This window comes from Sphaeramia orbicularis, chromosome 11 (assembly GCF_902148855.1).
Source record: "Sphaeramia orbicularis chromosome 11, fSphaOr1.1, whole genome shotgun sequence".
Classification (NCBI taxonomy): Eukaryota; Metazoa; Chordata; class Actinopteri; order Kurtiformes; family Apogonidae; genus Sphaeramia; species Sphaeramia orbicularis.
In genome coordinates this window covers 41,630,296-41,654,300 of record NC_043967.1, presented here as the reverse complement: position 1 = coordinate 41,654,300, position 24,005 = coordinate 41,630,296, and the positions used below count along the sequence as shown (strand labels likewise).

The 24,005-nt window shown below is 33.5% G+C and overlaps 1 protein-coding gene across 1 annotated transcript in view; it reads left to right on the top strand.

The window, feature by feature from the left end:
- The first annotated feature begins 847 nt into the window (after window positions 1-847).
- LOC115428163 (fibrocystin-L-like) overlaps window positions 848-24,005 on the top strand; it is a 36,402-nt gene continuing 13,244 nt past the window's right edge. The window contains exons 1-14 of the mRNA XM_030147010.1: window positions 848-910; window positions 3,711-3,844; window positions 3,980-4,057; window positions 5,544-5,685; window positions 5,772-5,880; window positions 10,126-10,183; window positions 10,287-10,380; window positions 11,097-11,150; window positions 11,313-11,386; window positions 11,469-11,511; window positions 14,246-14,316; window positions 14,421-14,531; window positions 18,948-19,040; window positions 22,270-22,535. Coding sequence (XP_030002870.1) covers window positions 3,778-3,844; window positions 3,980-4,057; window positions 5,544-5,685; window positions 5,772-5,880; window positions 10,126-10,183; window positions 10,287-10,380; window positions 11,097-11,150; window positions 11,313-11,386; window positions 11,469-11,511; window positions 14,246-14,316; window positions 14,421-14,531; window positions 18,948-19,040; window positions 22,270-22,535 — 1,260 coding nt within the window. The 5' untranslated portion in view covers window positions 848-910; window positions 3,711-3,777. The remainder of the gene's footprint in view (window positions 911-3,710; window positions 3,845-3,979; window positions 4,058-5,543; window positions 5,686-5,771; window positions 5,881-10,125; window positions 10,184-10,286; window positions 10,381-11,096; window positions 11,151-11,312; window positions 11,387-11,468; window positions 11,512-14,245; window positions 14,317-14,420; window positions 14,532-18,947; window positions 19,041-22,269; window positions 22,536-24,005) is intronic.

Genomic DNA, 24,005 nt, shown 5'->3' with positions numbered 1-24,005 from the left:
ATCACTGACATATGCCAGGATGAAAAAATCAAATAATATGTGATCCACATTTTATGTAGTATATTGAAAAAAAATAATTTTTTGTGGTTTTTGCATCCAAAAAAATGGTTTGTTTACATTACAAACATGGCATTTAAAGGGTTAAAAAATGTGAAAATTATTGAGTATTTGGTATTTTTCTTTATGGCTCAAGTTGATGAAATAGAAAAAAGTGTAAAAGAATTAAAAACAAACTGAATGAAATTTTTTGTGACATTATTCCACAAGTGCTTAGTAAGGGCCTTGCTGGACGGGATACCGGAGGGTTAATATCTTCAGTGTAATTTTTGCGTTTCACTAATTCATCCCGCGGACCAGATTGGACCCTTTGGCGGCCGGTTTTGGCCCCCGGGCCGCATGTTTGACACCCCTGGGTTAAATCAAGGTGGGGGCAGTAAAGTAGCTGAGGTGAGTTCAAATGTGCCAGGGACTATTTTATGAACAAAGAACGCTTTTATTTCTCCTATTATTCCACATGCACGTGCAGAAACTTTAGTTTTTAATGGAATGTTTCCACAGTTTGATAAAATCTCCAAACGGACCCATGACAGGTCGGGTGTAATTTGAGGTTTCACTTCCATCTAAATGTGACTGACGTGATTCCCGTCTGCAGCTGTTACTCACCGTCCATTTTTATCCACTTGCACTGGGTGTCATTGTGAAACGCGGTGCTCAGTTCTGGTGGGAGATGGCAGCTGTGTCCCACGGGTGGATGTGTGCACGAGACTCCACCCTGTTACAGGTGAGGGGCGGCGCGTGCGCGGACACCCATATAAAGAGTGTGTGCAGAGGTAAGATCATCCACAGACCATCCACAGACTGTACCGATCACCGGAGACATTAACAGGAAAACCACCTCAGATAGACCACTGTAAGTTACAACAACAACACGCTTTTTAAAAAAAAAAAAAAAAATCAGATTAGTTGAATTTATTGATATTTAAATGCATTGTTGGTAATTGTTGTAGATGTTACTGTATTAAACAGGATTTGAGTTGTGCAGGGTTTTGTAGAAATACAGTGTGTTTTATTTGGAGTAATTTATTATTATTATTATTATTATTATTATTATTATTATTATTATTATTATTATTATTATTATTATTATTATTAGGTTTGACTCAACTACACATGTATAAGTACAGGGCAATGAAACGGAGATTTTTTTGTCGGACATTATTATTATTATTATTATTATTATTATTATTATTATTATTATTAGTAGTAGTAGTAGTAGTAGTAGTAGTAGTAGTAGTAGTAGTAGAATTAATAATAACAATAAAATAATAAAAATAATAATAATAACAATAATAATAATAATAAAGTAAAGTAAAAGTATAATAAAGTAAAAAGTCAAGTCAAGTCAAGTCAAGTCAAGTAAAAGTAAAGTAAAGTAAGTAAAATAAACTTTATTGTCCCTTGGGGGAAATTCATCTTAATCATTCGTATTCATTCATATTAGGTTTGACTCAACTGTATTATTACTCATGTATAAGTACAGGGCAATGAAACGGAGATTTTTTGTCAATTATTGTTATTATTATTGTTGTTATTATTATTATTATTATTATTATTATTATTATTATTATTATTATTATTATTATTATTATTATTATTAATAAAGTAAAGTAAAAGTAAAATAAAGTAAAAAGTCAAGTCAAGTCAAGTAAAAAGTAAAGTAAAGTAAAGTAAGTAAAATAAACTTTATTGTCCCTTGGGGGAAATTCATCTTATTCATTCATATTCATTTATATTAGGTTTGACTCAACTGTATTATTACACATGTACAAGTACAGTGCAATGAAACACAGATAGCATCTAATAAGAAGTGCAATAATTAGTAAAATATGTGCAGAATACTCAGCATCTGCAGTATGTACATATTATTATTATTATTATTATTATTATTATTATTATTATTATTATTATTGTTATTATTATTATTATTATTATTATTATTATTAGGTTTGACTCAACTGTATTATTACACATGTACAAATACAGGTCAATGAAACGTAGATAGCATCTAATAAGAAGTGCAATAAGTAGTAGAATATGTGCAGAATGTTCAGCATCTGCAGTATGTACATGATATTATTGTTATTATCATTATTATGATCCATGTTTGTAGAATAGCCTGCCTGAAGACCTGAGTGTTGATGTTTTTAAAAGCAAACTCAAGACCTACCTTTTTAACCTAGCTTTTAATTAAACTTCATCTCTTTATTTATTTTGTATTTATTACAATTATTGTGTATTTATCTATTCATTCACTTCTATGAATCTGCTTTGTAGATGGCATTTTATTTTATTACTTATTTATTTTTATTTTATTTTGACTTATTTATTTACTTATGTATTGGTTGATTTAAATTGCTTTCTAGTTTGAGTTTTTATCCTGCCTCTGGTGTTTCCTCACTTATGCTCGAGCTTCCTCAGCTCCCATCTTCTCTCATGAAGGCTGTTCTTATTTCAGTACCGACCAATAGAAGATCTTTCTGTATGTGTGCATGCGTGTGTTTTATTGTTATTGTGTGAAGCCCTTTGTGTTGCACCGTTTGCATGAAAAGTGCTATATAAATAGAATTTGATTAATTAATTGATTGATTGATTTATTGATTGATAAGGTGGTACTTCAGACATAAAAACAGGTGGATGTGTTGTGATAATATCCAGATAATATGCAGATGGAAGTACTGTGGACACACTGCACAGATGGAGTATAAATGTGTCCATGTCTGATGACGATGAAAAACTGAGAAACTGCATTTTACCTTTTTTATGTAAATATACTGATAGGGTTAGTGGTTAAAAAAAGTTGACAAGATTTTTTAGCTCATTTAGCTTTTGATTGATTGCTGGTTGCTGTTTTGGTCTTTAAGCATTGAAATAAGTAAATAATAAAACTAGAAGCACTCAGAGAGCACAGACCTCCGCCAAGGCTGATCAGTGGCCCCCCCTGTGGGCCCCCCCACGCCAAGGAGGTTATGTTTTTGCCAGGGTTTGTTTGTCTGTCCGTTTGTCTGTCCGTTAGTGTGCAACATAACTCAAAAAGTTATGGACAGATTTTGATGAAATTTTCAGGGTTTGTTGGAAATGGGCCCCCCCGTGGGCCCCCCCACCCCCGATCACCACCAAAATTTAATCATTTCTTCCTTATCCCATTTCCAACAAACCCTGAAAATTTCATCAAAATCTGTCCATAACTTTTTGAGTTATGTTGCACACTAACGGACAGACAAACAGACAGACAGACAGACGAACAAACAAACTAGAAGCACTCGGAGAGCGCAGACCTCCGCCAAGGCTGATCAGTGGCCCCCCCTGTGGGGCCCCCCACCCCCAATCACCACCAAAATTTAATCATTTCTTCCTTATCCCATTTCCAACAAACCCTGAAAATTTCATCAAAATCTGTCCATAACTTTTTGAGTTATGTTGCACACTAACGGACAGACAAACAAACAGACAGACAGACAGACAAACAAACCCTGGCAAAAACATAACCTCCTTGGCGGAGGTAAAAAAAAAAACAACAGTTAAAACATGATACAGTCATTTGAAGCACATGCAGACAGAAGATGAGTGACTGGAATTTCATTTGTTAATCAGAACAAAACAAGAAACGTGCAAACCTGAGTGTGTTTTTTATGTACTTTATTGGTTCCTAGATTTCCACAGTAGCACCTAAACAGCCGTTCACAGGTAAACAGCAGGGAAACCTGGGATATCTCCAGGATGGAGTCCTCCTCCAGGAGTCTTCTCTGGTCTGCAGCACTCATCCTCACACTGTGGTGCTGTTGTAGTAAGTAGACCTCAAAAGACATGAACATGTAATTTTAGAACAGCCTTTTTTCATAAATTTAACCGTTTTTAATGTGTCCTCCTTACCTACTGCTGAAAAAGTAAGAAATGTGCATCATCTTATCCTTATCTTCAGATGCTCAGCGCCTGGACTCCATTTCTCCACGCACTGGGAGCAGAAATGGAGGAACAGAACTTACCCTTTTGGGGGAAGGTAAGACTCTTATGGCGTTGAATTCCGTTGCATTAGAAAATGGTTCCTTGTTTTTTGGGTGTTTGTTGATTGTTATGTTTTATTTGATTGCTGTTGTTGTTCACTTTGTCATATTGTTTACTTTATTGTGTATTCATTTGTGTTGCCTTCAAGGACTTATGTATGTATGTATGTATGTACTTATTTATTTATGTACTTTTCTGTAGGGATGTTCAATAATATCGGCGGGCCAATATTATCGGCCCGATATTGGCATAAAAATGTAATATCGGTGAATATCGTTATCGTTTTTTTTTTTTTGCCTGTCATTAAAACTGATAAAATAATGCCTTGATTTCGCTGGCATTTACTGACACATAAACAAAGCATTGTTTGTAGCTGAAAGAAATGTGCAGTTTTCAAAATTGTACAGTAGAGTTGCCACACTGTAATAGACTCATGGAGGGAGGGAGAGAAAATAAATAAATATGGCATTTTTTCCACAACTTAAGTTGAAGTATGTATTCTTTGCACAGACAGTGTTTACATTTTGAAAGCCTTGTTGCATTTGAGAATGCATCCAATGGGGCATCACAATAAAATTAGGCATGATGTGTTAATTCCATGACAGGAGATATGTGATGTTACCTAAAATTAGTTTAATATCCCACATATATCGGCAGCGGTATCAGTAGATATCGGAATCGGAAATTAAGCGTTGGACAATATCGGCATATCGGTTTTTGGCAAAAAAGCCAATATCGGACATCCCTACTTTTCTGTTATGTCAGTATGGGTGTGTGTTTTCTCTGGAAAAGTGCAGTAATCAAACACGGTTATCATGATAATTAGAATTGAAACGTTATATTAACCGTTTGCAATTTTACCACGGTTTATCATTATACCGGTAATCGTTACATCCCTACTCATAACACAACAATTAATAACAGAAAACGTGCACTTTTTGCCATCCAATAATCTATGTGTGCCAGAATCCACAACAGGTCCCACACCAGACTCATAGGATTTTTTTTTTTTAAAACAGGAAGCAAAATTAAGGGAAAAAACCCAAAACACAATGATTTACTGTAATGCCACTGTATTTTATTTTTATTTATTTTGTTTTATTTATTTATTTTATTTCGAACATGCAAAGAAAAATAAGACAAAACAAAGCAAATTAAGACATAAACAAAATAACATTTAAATGGACAGAATCTATCTTCAAGCACATACAAGTCTGAGTATTGCATGGTCAAAAAGGAGTAGGAAGAAGTATGAACTTATTTAATCCTACCCCTCGGTGCTTTCACACCTAATGTGATGTTATGTGTTCATGCTGTTGAAGAATTTTGTGAGAAAATAAAAATGTTTAATCAGTTCATCATGCTAAACCTGTTTATTCATTAGGACTTCTTACTTAATTTATTACTTGTTTGACATCCTTAACCAGAAAAAACTTCAATTAAATACATTTTTTGTCCAATATTTTTGCATTTATTTGCAGGTTTTGCCCAGGAATCGCAGTTTCAGCTGAATCCAGACCCTGACACTGGTAATGCTGTGATTCTGGTGTCAGACACTCTGTCTGTCCCCTGTGACGTGGAGAGAGATTCAACACACGGCACCATGATCACATGTTACACCAGGTAACACAGACTCACAGAAAACACAGTCTGCATCATGCTATGTAGCCTTGAAATCTGTCTAAAATCATTCATCTCATCTGTTTCAGACCAATGCCGGATGGACAATACGTGGCCCATGTCATCGTGGACGGAGTTCCCATTCCCGATAGCAAAATCTGCAGAGGCAGTTACAAACCGTACCACTGCAGCATTTATGTGAGTTTCCTTTTTTGCTATTTACTAAAATTTACATTTAAATACCAAATAAATATGTCAGAACCAAAAGTGGAGGATCTATCTCACAAATGAAAACCTGACCTCTGTATCGTTTGTGCACACACATTTATGTTCTGCACGCATGTACATGAAAGCTACAGATACTAGTGTTGAAAAAATAGACCGAACTGACTGATTGAACTTATTTACACAAGTCAAAGTGAAAAAGAAGCCTCCAAATGACATTACAGATGGAAGTACTATGGACATAATACACATAATATATTAAAATCATATATTGCTGTGTTCATGCTTTGTAAAAATCACTTCACCTGATACTGAAAATCTGAATGGATGTATACAACTATAAGTAGAATTTGGCCACTTCTCAACTAACATTACTGATAATAATTAGCGTAAAACAGTGTTGGTTTTATGAAAAGAAGGATGCGAGGATAGAAAAACACTGACCTTACCAACTAATGATATGATAAACATATCAAGTAATTTTAGCGATTTAATACTTTACACTTACTGTCACATTTAATAATAATAATGTCAAACTTACCTCCCTACCAAAGTTAGCTACATATGCTAATTAGCGGGCTAGTTTTTTTTTTTTCTTCTTTTTTTTTTTTTTTTTTTATTATTATTGAACAATGACCAATTGAACATTATATATACATAACAGTATACATCAAAGTTGGATTAAAATAAATAGTCACATTTCACAAAATATTTTACATTTCCAATACATAGAAACAAATGTACGCAAAATAAATAAATAAATAAATAAATAAAATAGAAAAATAAATAAAAATAAAAATAAAAAAAAAGCTCGAAGGTATAAAATATAAATTATATAAATTAATAAGATTATATGTTTGACTTTTTTAAAATTTTATTTGCTTTAGAGTTTCTAATGTTCTTCAAATTATCTAAATATTTGGAAAAATGTGCTTTAAAAACAATAATGTTTGGACGCTGATGTGCAAATTTAGTGCAATGAATGTGAAACTTGCAAATATTACTAAAAGGTTGATGATATATCTTTTATCTGGATTTATTTTATCAATTTGTGAAAGTCCAAATAAAACATTAGCAGGCTAGTTAATTAATGCTAACATTAGCTAATGCGCCTAATGTATGTCAGTTTTTGTTATTAGGTTCTGCTAAAATTCAGGACATGACAGAATATACTGTCAGTCTAACTCCTATGACAGAGCTGCTTATCACTGGGAAAAATAAGATTTATTCAGTCAACAACAGCTCTGAACATCCAAAGTTGAGTTAGCATTAGCTGTAAATCAGGTTGCTACTTTGTGCTAACATCTGTTTAATGGTTTCAAATAACTTTCTTTACTTAAAATTGAAGGAGAACTGAAATCTACAAGAATATTAAGTGTAGAACAAACATAAAAAGCTGGTGTATCTCTGTTAGAGGGGTACAACTGTGGAATAATCTGGAGCAAAACTTAAAAATGTCTTCTTCAGTTTGTACATTTAAAAGGATGTATAAATCCACTATAATAACAAAATATAGAACATTATAGAAGTACGCATAAAATAAGATATTATTGTAGTTAATTGGTTATCATGATAAGAAGATACTAGGGCTGAACGATATGGACAAAATTTCATATCGCGATATTCATGCCAGATATCTCGATAACGATACGATATGATATGACTACGGGTTCGGTGAAAATCAAGCATTTTTCAGAAAAATACAAACATCATAATACAAAAGAATGTGGAAAGTGCAGGTTTATTTATAAGAACTCACTGCCAGTCATCAACATTAACATAAAGTACGAATAAATGAAATTTGTTGTGACTTCCAGAGCTGTAAATGCAGGGTGAGCGTGGGGGAAATCTATATCTATATATATATCTTGCACTTGCTTTTCTTAATCTGCCTGTACATGCAATTTTTATCATCTGTTTTTGTCGAGTGTGTGTGTATGTTGTATGTATTCTTGTAACTATGTGTTGTGTTGCTGCTGCCTATCTTGGCCAGGACACCCTTGTAAAAGAGGTTCTTAATCTCAATGGGACATTTCCTGGTTAAATAAAGGTTAAATAAAAAATTTTAAAAAAAAAATCATTTATATCGTTGCTTTTTCGATATTAATATCTTGAATGTTCATATCTAGATATAGATATGATAATGATATATTTTTCAGCCCTAGAAGATACTATCATATTTATTGATCATTGCATTTGGAGTAAATATTTCGAGTGCATATTAAAAACGGTTGATTAGGCAAATCTGATTGTGTGCGAAGTGACTACAAAAAGTGTACATGAATGGTTTGTATGGATGTTTTGTGTTATTGTAAAAAATATACAAAAGAAAATGTGTGTTAACAAAGCAAAGGAAGTGGATCTAGTTTGATTATTAGTTTGTAAAAAGGGGGTGGGAGTCAATAAGTTATACTTCTTTCCACTCCTTTTCGAGCGCAGAAAAATCGTATTTATTTATTATTTTTTTAACCATATTGTATGATTCTTTGTTATCTGATAATTCTATGTGCTCGAAATAAACTACTACTACTTAAAAAAAGGTCCAATATCCATCCACATTTTCGATATCCACTGTATTTTCAGTTCCTGATCAAAAGGGAAATGATTAAGTGGTAACAATTTGTTAGTTCCATGTATTTACAACTAAAATACCAGAGTGGGACGTTATCCTTGTGTTTGCAATATTTAATATTCATCTACTATAAAAATATAATAAATCAGGACAATGGATGTTTTTTTTCAACTTTTGCTCAAAGTTTAGACCCTAATGTTAATAAAAGTACATCAAAAGTGTATTTTAGTGCAAACTTTAATGTTCAAACATGATTTTTAATCTTTGTGGCGTGAAATATACGCTATTAAAAATCTCCGACACGAACAATTAATTTATGCATATCATCGTCAATCCAACCGAAAAAAAAACAGGCGAGGATAAAAAATTCTCATTTCTCTTTTAGTTTGTTACAGTTTACTCAGGCATAGTAATAGATACAATATTTTAGACAATGGGAATAGATTCTGTGAGGTCTGTAAATGTCCACAGACACCAAGAACATCCATATGAACCTTATTATTGTGAAGTAATTCTTCATTTACTTTGGGTATGTCTTTTTAGGCGTTTTTTTCCCTGAAAATATGGTCAGGGTTAAACAGGTTAAGCTTGTAACCATGAGCGTAACGTCAGAGGAAAATGGGCACCATGTAAATATGTAGAACACAGGTGTCAAACATGTGGCCCGGGGGTGAAATCCAGCCCGCCAAAGGGTCCAGTCCGGCCCGTAGGATGAATTTGTGATATGCAAAAATCATAGTGAAGAAAATATCAATCAATGGTGTAAAAATCATTTTAATTCAGGTTCCACATACAGACCAATTAAATCTCAATTGGGTCAGAGCAGCAAAATACTATATAAATAACCTATAAATAATGAGAACTGCAGATTTCATCTTTGTTTTCGTGTAAAAAAAAAAAAAAAAAAAGTAATATTACATGAAAATGTTTATATTAACAAACAAAAAAATGTGAATAATCTGAACAAATATGAACAACTTGAAATGTCTGAAGAGAAGTAAATGCAATGTGAGTGAGTGAGTGAGTGAGTGAGTAAGAGAGAGAGAGAGAGAGAGAGAGAGAGAGAGAGAGAGAGAGAACTAATACTGCTGCTACTACTATTACTGATCCAACCTGGATAATATAAAAAATGGATTATATCTGATTCTCTCTCTCTCATTCTCACACACATACACACACACACACACTATACAGTCCATAGCACTACTGCTATTTATATTAATACTACTACTGCTATTACTACTACTACTACTACTACTACTACTGTTATTAAACTTCTATTACTACTGCTATTACTAATTTCTCTTTTAGTTTGTTACAGTTTACTCAGGCATAGTAATAGATACAATATTTTAGACAATGGGAATAGATTCTGTGAGGTCTGTAAATGTCCACAGACACCAAGAACATCCATATGAACCTTATTATTGTGAAGTAATTCTTCATTTACTTTGGGTATGTCTTTTTAGGCGTTTTTCGCCTGAAAATATGGTCAGGGTTTAACAGGTTAAGCTTGTAACCATGAGCGTAATGTCAGAGGAAAATGGGCACCATGTAAATATGGTCTGTTTCTCGATCAGTCGTTCTGTTAGATTTTTGGCCTTTTTCACACTGTTTTTATCTATTCTTACTATTGCTCCTCTCAGGTTGCCTGGTATCGCACACCTACTATATACTCTGTGACTCCAGTCAGCACCCTTCCAGGTAAAATATAGTATCTGTCTATATTATACAGGGATTTTTATTTTCTTAATGCACCTGAAAAATGAACCTTTGAAAATAAATCTCTTCTCTCAAAACAACACAGGGAGCGTTTTGACTATACGTGGCCGGATATTTACTGATGTGTACGGGAGCAACACTGCAAAGAGTTCAAATGGTGTCAATGCCAGATTTCTGAGGTAAAAAGAAACAGATGTATAGTTAGATCAACTTTAAAGCTTTTGTCTAATTCAAGCATTAACCTGTAATATTGGAAAAAGTTCTGATGACGAGAATCTATCCCACTAACAAAAACTTTTCATTAACTGAAATCTATTTATTTGATCATTAACCCTTTCATGCATACTGGTCACTACAGTGGACAGTTCTTCTCCAGCTGTTCTCTTGTATATTCATGGGTTTTGTTGTTTTAGTTCTATATCAGCCAACACAGTGGATGCTTATGCATCATCCCATACACTGACATTCATACTATTACTGTAACTCTGCTGTTCTAGATAAACCTGATTTGCAAAAACATGTTTGAGCGTAAATCAATTGTTATTAGACTGTAATTAACAGTATGTAAGTTTTTTTTTTTTTTGCATATTATCTCAATGAAGTGAATGATAAGTGTTTGTATTGCATAGTTTTCCATATCACTTTCTGATATTCGTTTTTAATTCATGTTTCTTTGCTTCAAAAATTTAACACATGACGTCCAGCTGAGTGAACATTTTTGTAACATCTTAAAAAAAAACAAAAACAAAAAACTTGATTGCATTGTTTTTTTCATGCCTGTAGAGGAATAAAAACACTCAGGAAAAATATTGTGGCCAAGGTTGTCGTAATTCATGCATGAAAGGGTTAATATGATTGTTTGTGTGGTAACTTTGAATGGTCTTGTGTATTGCAGAGCCTACGTGACAGGAATGCCGTGTGAGCTGCTTAAACCCGACTCAGATGACCTGTAAGTTATGTGTCAAGATATGAAAAAAAAAAAGGATAGCATCATTAATCATTCCGAGTTAAATGTATTTAAATGTATTTAGTTTCGCTGAAAATAAAGTGGTAATAATAAAAATCACATTTTGATTCATGTTTTGTTAATACTACTCATTGTTTTTTTAAGATACCTTCTGAAACTGGACAGTGAACAGTCTTGGTGGGGATACATGAGCTGCAGGATGACGGGAAGTTACGTTGGTAAGATTAAAGCAACTGTCAGCAGAAAAAATATTAAAAACACCCTTTTTCCAATATGCTAACTATGTTTTGTGTCCAACAGGGCATCACAACATGAGTTACATTTTGGATAGTCACTATGGAAGGTAAAGAATGATACTGAATTACTTTTAACTTTCATTTGCTAAATGCGTATTTGAGCTCCAAGTAAAATATCACAGGGTTTGAAACAGCACAGAACGTAATAACTGTTATTTCTAATACTTACACACTATTATTATCTAAATGTAGATTGGTACAGTTCGTTACAAATGGATTTAGTCAATGACGCATTGACAAAAAAGAAAGAAAATTTTTCATTCATTTTCAGTGTCTGTTTTCGATGAGTAAAACCAGCCAAGAAGTTTATGAGCCTAAAAAACACACATAACAGAGTGGAAAATATTAAATAATTGTGTCTTTCAGAATTCTGTATTTGTATTCTGTAATCTTTCATTCCTTTTCATTACCATGGGATATTTCGGAAAACAATAATATTCCAGGCAAGTCATTTTTTTTCATACCATTAAAATTATACAATCATTTACACATTTAATAGATAATCTTACAAGTCAATTCAGACACACCTTGGAAAACTGTTAAGGTGTCCGACTTTCTATTGAAAAACTACACACCTAAAGTCATTTCACAAAAAAAAAAAAAAAAAAAAAAAAAAGGTGTTTTTTTCTACTCCAACTTTATTGGCTTGTAAAATTATCTTTTAATTTGACAACATTATGTGTGTAAATGGTGGCCCAATATGCTAATTTTTTTTCCAGAGTTATGGGTCTCACCAGAAGGGGCTGGACTTCGTCATTTTATAATGCGTCACATGTAGATATTAGGCTTAAACTCCCCTCAAATCCAGGAGTTCTGAAATACATCCATATCATCTTGTAGGTTAAGCAAATTCTGCTTGACTAGATTTAAAATAAAAAAAAAAAAAACAACAACACTAGAATAAAAATGTGTCCACTGAAAGATCATATTAGACCTTAAAACTACAATCTAAACTTTTTAATTAGCTTTTTTTTACTGGTGACAAAGAGATTTCTAAAAAACAAAAAGCATCACATTTAACCAATTTGCATCTCTAGGAACAGAGGACGAAACTGTAACAGGGTTGGGTCCAATTGATACTCGAGCCTTTTGCACCATGGGCCTTTTTTTAATAGCATAGAATGGTGTATTATAAGTTGAAGTAGGAGCCAGGACAGTAATGCTATCCTTTAAAGCACAGGTGTCAAACATGCGGCCCGGGGGCCAAATCCGGCCCGCCAAAGGGTCCAGTCCGGCCCTTGGGATGAATTTATGAAATGCAAAAATTACACTAAAATATTAGCAATCTTTTTAGTTCAGGTTCCACATTCAGACCAATTCAGTCTCAAGTGGGCAGGACCAGTCAAATACTATCAAAATAAAAACATAAAAATAATGATAATTCCAAATTTTTCTCTTTTTACACATGTATTTACACTTAAACAAAGTATAATTTCGCAAAAAAATGTGAATAACCTGAACAAATTTGAACAACCTGAAATGTTTTAAGAGAAATAAGTAGAATTTTAACAATATTGTGCCTGTTATTAAATGTTTTGTGTGTTTGTAGATCCACTGTGATCTGTAAGTTCTAATGTACATGTGTAAATGATAAACTGAGGCAGAATATTGTTAAAATGACACTTATTTTTTCAGTTTGTTCATGTTATTCACATCTTTTGAAAGGATAGTTTGCAGATGTAAACCTTTTCATAATGTAAATTTACTTTTTTTTTTGCTCTAAAACAGAGAAAAGTTTGGACTTGACATTACTTATATATTATTACATTATTATTTTACTGGTTCGGCCCACTTCAGATCTAATTTAGCTGAATGTGGCCCCTGAACTAAAATGAGTTTGACACCCCTGCTTTAAAGAGTTGTTCAGTAGCAGGAGTCATGCTTTATTACATTTGTTACATTAGTAAAAACAGTAAAATAAAATAAAAAAATTGCATATTACAAGCAAGAAAACAGTTATTTCAGACAGATTTAATATTCTTAGGAAAAGGTGTCATAGTAGTTTCACTTTTAAAATAAGGAACACAGTCTTGTTCCTCTGCTTGTATATTATGCAAATCATTATTTTAGGAAAATCTTCTAAAAATCTTCTAATTTGTATTGAAAAAATGTTTGATATCTTCTTATACAGGGTGGGGAAGCAAAATTTACAATGAACATTTAGTTGTTTTTTCTCAGTAGGCATTACGTCAATTGTTTTGAAACCAAACATATACTGATGTCATAATCATACCTAACACTATTATCCATACCTTTTCAGAAACTTTTGCCCATATGAGTAATCAGGAAAGCAAACGTCAAAGAGTGTGTGATTTGCTGAATGCACTCGTCACACCAAAGGAGATTTCAAAAATAGTTGGAGTGTCCATAAAGACTGTTTATAATGGAAAGAAGAGAATGACTATGAGCAAAACTATTACGAGAAAGTCTGGAAGTGGAGGAAGCAACAAAAAACGTACCAAAGCTTTTATTAAAGCTCTCAAATCCAAAATCCTAAAGGATCCAACCAAATCCATGAGAAAAATGGCAATTGAACTTGAGGTAGACAACAAGACCGTTAGAAATGCAGTAAAATATGATTTGAAGGTTTAAATTCTCATGACTTTCAATAAACTAACTGGTCATACACTGTCTTTCAGTCCCTGCTTCAAAATATTATAAATTTTGCTTCCCCACCCTGTAAAAAAAAAAAAAACAATTGAACTTTTTGCAATTTGATAAATAAGAACAATACAACAGCACAAACAACACTTTTTCACTCTTTTTCTTTCAAATCTGTAGGAGTTTGCCCGAAAAGTCGGTATACAGGATCATGTCTTTGGGGAAGCTCGGCATGTTGCAGACTTACGCAGGTATGAAAGAAACATGTGATGACAAGTGAAACGGTAGCTTTTAGTACCAGTTCTGCCGTTCTTTTCAGGTACAGTAAAGTGTTTTTGTCATTTGTTTTGTTCAGATGTGAAAGGAGTCACACCATCCTCCGGCAGCGTCATGGGCGGAACCTTCATAACCATCCACGGTCGCTTCTTTGATGAAACCGATCACCCTGCTCGTGTTCTGGTCGGAGGTAATCATCACTATCTTTACCTAAATCTACCCTAGAGTCGTGCCAACTCTTTTAATCAATAGCACGAGATGTTCGGTATGAACAGATGTGAGTTTCCACCAAACGAGACACTTAATGATGCATTGTTCAGGAGTGTTAAGTCACGCGGTGGTGATAATCCTCTTCAACAAAGCTCAGTGTGTGCATTCTTTAAACAAAAGAGGAGATGTGAAGCTGTTGCACCACAGACGAAAGAATCTTCCAAATGTTCAGAGGCTCATCAGACCATGACGAATGACTGACGACACTGGGTTTCGTAAAGTCTCACATGTCACTCGACTTCGAGTCTGACAGGTTAAGTAAGGTCTATTGTAACAGGGCTATTAAAAAATCACTTCACAACTTTACTCATTCAAATCAAATTAAAGTTATTTGTCATGTCAGCATATAAAATACACAGAGACGAAACGCTGTTCTCAGGTCCCGATTGTCAGCAGCATTCAGTAAATACAATAAAATACTGATAAAAAATAATAAAATACTGATAAAAAAACAAAAACTCCTAAAAAGTTACCCATAAATAACTAGGATTATTATTTCTAAAGTGCTTCTTCAGTTTGTGCATTTAAAAGGATGTATAAATCCACTATAACAACAAAATATAGAACATTATCTGAATAAGTGAATATCGAGTTATAACACAGAAGTACGCATAAAATATGATCTAGGTCTATTGTAACATGGCTATTAAAAAATCACTTCACAACTTTACTCATTCAAATCAAATTAAAGTTATTTGTCATGTCAGCATATAAAATACACAGAGATGAAATGCTGTTCTCAGGTCCCGATTGTCAGTAGCATTCAGTAAATACAATAAAATACTGATTAAAAAAATAATAAAATACTGATAAAAAAACAATAAAAAAAAAAAAAAAAACGCCTAAAAAGTTACCCATAAATAACTAGGATTATTATTTCTAAAGTGCTTCTTCAGTTTGTGCATTTAAAAGGATGTATAAATCCACTATAACAACAAAATATAGAACATTATCCGAATAACTGAAAATATCTAGTTATAACAAAAAAGTACGCATAAAATAAGATATTATTGTAATTAATTGGTTATCATGATAAGAAGATATCACATTTATTGATCAATATATTTGGAGTAAATATTTAACCCTTTCATGAATTATGAGAACCTTAATCAAGATTTTTTTCCTTAGTGTTTTTATTCCTCTTTAGGCATGAAAAAAACAATGGGATTGATTTTTTTTTTTTTTAATGAAACTGTTTTTCATGGAGTTACAAAAATGTCCACTCAGCTGGACACCATGCATTTAATTCTTGAAGCAAAGAAACATGTATTTACTGTCATACTGTGTGACAACTATGAAATAAATGTTTCTTATGTTGCTAATCTGATGTTTTCTCACATTTTAACATACTATAATAGTACTTATTACTCACTCAAATAATATGCAAAAAACAACAAAACACAACAACTTAAAAAAAACAAAACAAACAAACCTGTTAATTACAGTCTGATAACAATTAACAACTGATTTACACTCAAATATGTTGCTGCAGATCAGGTTTATCAAGAACAGGAATGTTACAGTAACAGTATGAATTGCAGTGTATTATGGGATGGTGCATAAGCATTCACTGTGTTGGTTGGTATGCAAGTAAAACAACAAACTCCATGAATATACAAGAGAACAGCTGTAGAGTAACTGTCCACTGGAGTGACCACTGTGCATGAAAGGGTTAAAGTGCATGTAAATATTATAATTTATATGAAAAACGGTTGATTATGTAAATCTGATTGTGTGTGAGGTGATCAAAAAAGTGTATGTGAATGGTTTGTGTTATTGTAAAAATGTACAGAAGAAAATGTGTGCTAACAAAGCAACGAAAGTGGATCTAGTTTGATTATTAGTTTGTAAAAAGGGGGGTGGGAGTCAATAAGTTATACTTCTTCCTACTCCTTTTGGAGGGGAGAAAAATTTTGTTTGACCATGTTGTATGGTTCTTTGTTATCTGATGATTCTATTTGCTTGAAATAAAACTACTACTACTACTACAACAGTAAAGTGTCAATTAAGAGTGCATTCGAGGGCTTCAAAGTTCAACAAGAGTTAATTTAATTACGAAATGAAGAAAAAACTGTAGCCATATTAACCCTTTCATGCATGAATTATGAGAACCTCAATCAAAATTTTTTCCTGAGTGATTTTATTCTTCTTTAGGCATGAAAAAAACAATGCGATTGAAAATTTTCTTCTGAAAAAAAAAAAAAAAAAGTAAAAATACATTTAAAAAAATAATAATGAAAAAAAAAAAATCTCATGAACCTATTTTTCATGAAGTTGCAAAAATGTCCACTCAACTGGACACCACACGTTTAATTTTTGACGCACAGAAACATGTATTTACTGATAAATTGTGTGAAAACTATGGGGAGGGCTTGTGATTCTGGGGGTTTGTGCTCAGGAGAGATCTACATAATGTTACCAATTCATGTCAGAAAAGATATGTAGTGTCTTCAAACTTTAATAAAGATATGTGTAAAAAAAAAAAAAAAGAACAACAAAATCCATAAATATACAAGGGAACAGCTGTAGAATCGCTGTCCACTGTAGTGACCAGTGTGCATGAAAGGGTTAAAGCAGTCAAAGTCATGAATGATTAGTCAGTCATTTGGGATACATTTAGAAAGTTCAAAACATCACAGTTAAACAGTTTGGATCATATTTTATCAGAATAGTTCAAGAAAGTTAACATTACGCTTTATTTGTCATTTCAGCATATAAAATACACAGAAACAAAACACTGTACTCCTGATTGTCAGCAACATTTAGTAAAATACTGTAAAATACTGATAAAAATGATAAAATACTGATAAAAAACAATCAAAAATACCCCCTCAAAAGTTAAAAAGTTACCCATAAATAACTAAGATTATTATTTATAAAGTATACAGCAGTAAAGTGCCAATTAAGAGTTCATTCCAGGGTTCAAAGATCAACAAGAGTTCATTTAATTAAAAAATTAAGAAAAAACTGTGGCCATATTAAAGCAGTCCAAGTAATGAATGATTAGTCAGTCATTTGAGATACATTTAGAAAGTTCAAAACATCACAGTTAAACAGTTTGGATCATATTTTATTAGAATAGTTCAGAAAAGTTAACATTAGACTTCATTTAAACGTATCCAAAATCACAGATAGGGCTGTCATTAAATTTTGATTGATGATTAATTGTTCCATAAATTATTGCAGTTAATGATGATTCAACTGGTCACCCTGGCACTGGTCTTTTTGTTCTTCTTCCATCCGGCAGACGCTATCGTTCTCTCAAATGTTCTACCTCTCGGTCTGCCAACAGTTTCTTTCCCAGTGCTGTGCGTAACCTTAACAACTCCATATCACATACTTAATAATGTATGGTGTGTGTTTTATTTTTGTATTTGTGTATAAATAACACACTTTATATTCATGCACTTTGTCCAAGTGAGCGTCAGTTTATCTACGGGGGCACCTGTCTTTTTATTACTCTATTCATGTAATTTTTCTTGTTTTTTTTTTACCTTGTACTGTCTTTTATGTATTTTATGTTGAGCTCCTACAACTCATTTTCCAATGCAGTTTTCCTGCAAATGGCAAATAAACTGATTCTGATTCAGATTGTATTTTGCCACTAGTCATGTGTAAGTGTAAGAAAAAGGTTAATTTTCTAGTACTCATCACTGGCACACATGCATGCTTGATTTAGGTTCAGTTATTGATATATTTTTACTGAAAAGTCACTTTTTCTTCAGTTTTCTCTGTTTCTGATATAATAACCCTTGCCTTTAATCTGAGCTTTTATGAACATCTACATGATCAGTGAATTAAACACAGGAAAATACTTGATTTTCACCGAAAAAATGCAAGATATTGAGGATAATGTTATAATAAATGGTAATAAATCTAGCAAGAAAGGTTAAATATAGAGAAATAGAAAAGCACTCAAGAGAGCTCAGACCTCCACCAAGGCAGATCAGCCCCCCCCCCCCCCCCCCCATCACCACCAAAATTTAACTATTTGTTCCTTGTGTCAGAATCAACATTTCCTGAAAATTTCATGAAAATCCATCCATAACTTTTTGAGTTATCGTGCTAACAGAAAAAACAGACAGACAAACCCCGATGAAAACATAACCTCCACCATTTCACTTGGCAGAGGTAAAAATTCATATTATATATAAATATTCATATTCATCTGCCATAAAAGTAGCGCTGGGTCTTCATGGGTTAAAATTGCTTTGTTTTAAAATTTGTACATTGTTGTGTCATCTGCATATCAAACACAAAAACAATGGAGCTGGTCCAGTGAAAAAGTTGCGTAAATATGACCGACATTCAATCACTAACAGTTCATTTCTTCCAGGCCTGCCTTGTGAAGACATCAGCGTATCTGACGACATGATTACATGCATGACTCCTGAGCAACCGATGAACGATACCAGGACAATCTACCCATGTGAGATATTCCTCTTCTGTTTTTTTTGACAAGATAAATACGTCTTGTTACTAACGCTGTGTCATTGTCTCATCATGTTAAGCCCAAATCACGCTGTAAAGAATTTCAAGCATCTTGTTTTCTACTTATCAACAAAGCTGCCGTATCAAAGCACGTTCACGTATCAGAGTTCATCAGGACTTTGAAGTGCTGTGTACTGTGACAGCATCGTAAACTATGTGGCAATAACAAGGGCACATGTTTCCACTCACACGTTATACAAAATATTTGTGAATAGAGCTGACCTCATTATCAAATACTTCTACGTGTGGAATTTACCCAGGAAAAACAGTCTGAAAGTGATAAAAGCTTAAATTTCATGTTTTTAATTTAATTTAATTTAATTTAATTTAATTTAATCAGTAAAACAAGGATATTTTCAGTTGTTCACATGACTCATACATATTCAGTAATGGACCATAAAAATCATTAAAACACGTCTAAGATCTATGAAGGACAAAAGAAGACACTTACAAATGACAAGGAAAAACACACTCAAACATATTATAGAAAAAACAACAAAAACAAGCATAATAGGAAGCCTGTCACACAGAAAGTGCATTTGTGCTTGTACAATTAAAAATGAACATATATCAGTTACGTAAATATATAAATACACCTACATATTCGGGTGCTTCTATGAAACTGGTCCCTAAAAACAGGACATGGGACTAAAAATTCAAACCAGATGTAGACTAGTGTTATGAAGCAAATTTGGAAGCACTTTGGATGTATTTTAAAAATAAATACTTACTGAGATAAAAGAGAAACTATTTATCAGATAAAACACATTTTTATATTATTTTACATTATGTTTAATACAAAATCTGCATGTAACACGGTCAAAAGGACACGAAAATTACGCACTACTATTTTTAAAAAATATATATATATCTCTTTATTCTCTTACAGGGACATTTTGGGAATTTAACTAATTATGCAAGGCAGAGTGTTTGACAAAAATGACCGCTGTTGCGAAATCATTTCCAATTTATATGCGTTTAACTGGGTAGGTTCTGTATGTAACGCCAGTGGACACGATACGTTACATACAAAATCTGGAATGAGACTTAGATTCATGAAAAACCTGCACGTCTGGATTAGAAAAACCACTAGGATCATCAAATTTAACACAGTGTCTTTATTTATAGCGCTATATGAGACCAATGATTTGCCTTCAAAAAAAAGCTTTTACAACAGTTCGTAAAGCTCATTACAATGACCACACCAACCCACTTTTTCTCCAGTCAGTAGACTTCAAATTATTAGATTTGGTGGATTACTAAACAGCACAACTCATGTTTAGGGCATCAACAAAATGTCTTCCAGGTAATATTCGAAAATTATTCAAAGACAGAGGTTCTCAACATAAATTCAAGTAATGGACCATAAAAATCATTAAAACACATCTAAGATCTATGAAGGACAAAAGAAGACACTTAAAAATGACAAGGAAAAACACACTCAAACATATCATAGAAAAAACAACAAAAATAAGCATAATAGGAAGCCTGTCACAGAAAGTGCATTTGTGTTTGCACAATTAAAAATGAACATATATCAGTTACGTAAATATATAAATACACCTACATCTTCGGGTGCTTCTATGAAACTGGTCCCTAAAAACAGGACATGGGACTAAAAATTCAAACCAGATGTAGACTAATGTTATGAAGCCAATTTGGAAGCACTTTGGGTGTATTTAAAAAATAAATACTTACTGAGATAAAAGAGAAACTATTTATCAGATAAAACACATTTTTATATTATTTTACATTATGTTTAATACAAAATCCGCATGTAACACGGTCAAACGGACACGAAAATTACGCACTACTATTTTTTTAAAAAATATCTCTTTCTTCTCTCAGAGGTACATTTTGGCAATTTAACTAATTATGCAAGGCAGAGTGTTTCACAAAAATGACCGCTGTTGCAAAATCGTTTGCGATTTATATGCGTTTAACTAGGCAGGTTCTGTATGTAACGCAAGTAGACACGATACGTTACATACGAAATCTGGAATGAGACTGAGAGTCATGAAAAACCTGCATGTCTGGATTAGAAAAAACACTAGCATCATCAAATTTAACACAGTGTCTTTATTTATAGCAGTATATGAGATCATTTCAAGCCATGTTTTCAAAATAAAATGCACTCACACCCTAGGTCGCTTTTCCTGTCCCAGTTTTGGTCCTATTTTTGGCCCCAATTATTTGATTAAAATCTCATTCATTGTGGGATGGCTCAGAGCAAGAGTATAAGTTTTTTTTGCATTTATCTGAAGTCATCATTAGGTACATCCAGGGGGGAAATATGTCTAAATTTGTCTTTTATTATTGGGTGTAAAAAGGTGGTAAAGTGTCAGGTACTAAAATAAACCCAGTTTCATAGAAGCACCCATTTAGAGAAATAATGCTCTGTTGGCTTTTGCATTGATTCTGTTCCTGTTGATGATGAAAAACAGAAACTCCTACAGGTATAAAAAGCTGGAGGACTGGAATTAATCAGTTAACTTAACCCTTTCATGCACAAATTATTGGAACCTTAATCAATTTTTTTTCCTGAGTGTTTTTATTCCTCTTTAGGCATGAAAAAAACAATGCGGTTGAAAATTTTCTTCTGAAAAATACATAAAAAACTAAAATAAATAAAATAAACATAATTTAAAAAACTAAAATAAATAATAATAATAATGAACAATAATTCTTATGAGCGTGTTTTTCATGAAGTTGCAAAAATGTCCACTCAGCTGGACACCACACGTTTAATTTTTGACGCACAGAAACATGTATTTACTGATAAATTGTGTGAAAACTATGGGGAGGGCTTGTGATTCTGGTGGTTTATCCTCAGGAGAGATCTACATAATGTTACCAATTCATGTCAGAAAATATATGTAGTGTCTTAAAACTTTAATAAAGATATGTGTAAAAAAACAAAAACAAAAACAAAACAAAACAAAGAAAGAAAAGAACAACAAAATCCATGAACATACAAGAGAACAGCTGTAGAATAGCTGTCCACTGGGGTGACCACTATGCATGAAAGGGTTAAAGCTGCAGAAGCCAAAATAAGGGATAAAAAAAAAAAAAAGAGTGGAGTTAACTCTTGAATGTCTATTTCTGACACTGACCTTTTTATCATATTCAGTTTTATTATATTATTCCTCTTTCTGATGTAAACCCAGATAGCAGAGGTCTGCTGATGGAGGTGTGGAATAACACCAGAGTCAACCAACTGACCGACATATGGAACTACAATGAGAACAGCACTGGATACTGGACGCAGTGGGTGGACTCCATGCCTGTTCTATTTCCTAATGAACTCGACACTTTTGTTACACGAACCACTGGTTTGTTTGTTCCTCCATCCACCGGAAACTTCATTATGTACCTGAACTGTGATGACCGATGTGAAGTCTATCTGAGCAACTCCAGCCTTCCAGAACATAAGGTAGAGGCATGGCTGTGTCAGCTCATGCACTTTTTTTTTTTTTTTACATTTGTCTTTTTTTTTTTTATCATGGATGTATTGTTGCAGCGTGTCGGGGTAGCAGATTTCAGAGTATAGATCCAATCCACGGTTGAAGTTTTTGCAAATGTAGGATACTTATATGAGTTACAGTTATAGACAAGGTTATCAGTTTTTATTTATTTTATTTATTTATTTATTTGGTTTATTTGATAGGGACAGATACAAAAGACATAGACCAACTGTAACACAGCAATCCCATGCATGCATCATAGTGCTTATAGAAAAAGCTGATTTGCAGTACCGGTCCCTAGATGGGCTTTTATGAAAAGTTAAAATACAGAAAGGAATGGAGAGACAATGACCTTTTACATACAAAACTGAGGTACAGGAAAGAAAATAATCAGGTTAAAACAAAGAAACAGATAAACATTATACAAGCATTAAACATGAGTACACTGTTTATGGCACATCCTTTTTTTTGGTAAGTTTTTTGAATAAACCTAAGCTTGTCAAAGTTTTTATTTCAACAGAGAGTAGGTTCCACAGATTATGTTTATGTTTATGCATTTGGCAGATGCTTTTTTCCAAAGCGACTTACAGGGGAACAAACAATTAAATCACTCAATCAATCAAATTTTATTTATATAGCGCCAGATCGCAACAAAAAAGTTATCTCATGACAGTTTATATATAGAGTTGGTCAAAACCAGACTCTAAGCCAACTTACAGAAGCCCAACAGAATCCTCCAGGAGCAAACACTAGTGACTGGTGACAGTGGAAGGAAAAACTTCCCTTTAACAGCACAAACCTGGAGCAGACCCAGACTCCTGGAGGATGGACGACTGACAGGACCAGTTGGGGTTAAAGAGAGAGAGTAAAGAAAGAAAGAGAGAGCGATAGAGATAGAGACTGGGGGAGAAGGGGAGAAGGGGGGAGCAGGGGGAGACACATGGAGGCAGTTGAGGATAAGTGAGTGATGATGATGAAGGCAGGAGAGAGGCAGGACCACCGCAGCAGGTCCAGAGATAATCCTGGGAAAATCTGTGATAAGCCTGGGAAGAACTTTATTAAAATATTTAAAATGGAATGTCTGACAGTGCTAGGACAGGAGGTGCTCCTGGAAGAGCTGGGTCTTCAGGAGCTTCTTGAAGATAGGCAGGGATGCCTCTGTTCTCATAGTACTTGGTAGAACGTTCCACCAACGTGGAACGACCCATGAAAAGAGCCTGCCTGGATTGTCTTGTACAAGGTCTGGGGACCACCAGACAATGTTCCCCAGACGAGTGGAGTGATCGTGGGGCAATTTAAGCACCTAGATTAGCTCCTTTCATGGAGAATGCAGACCAAGCAAAGGCACTTTTTCTGTAAGGCACCTTGCTATCTCCATTTGAGGCTGCTCTGGTGACCTTGCCATGACTCTGCAAGCGAAACACTCAGGCACTCAGAGC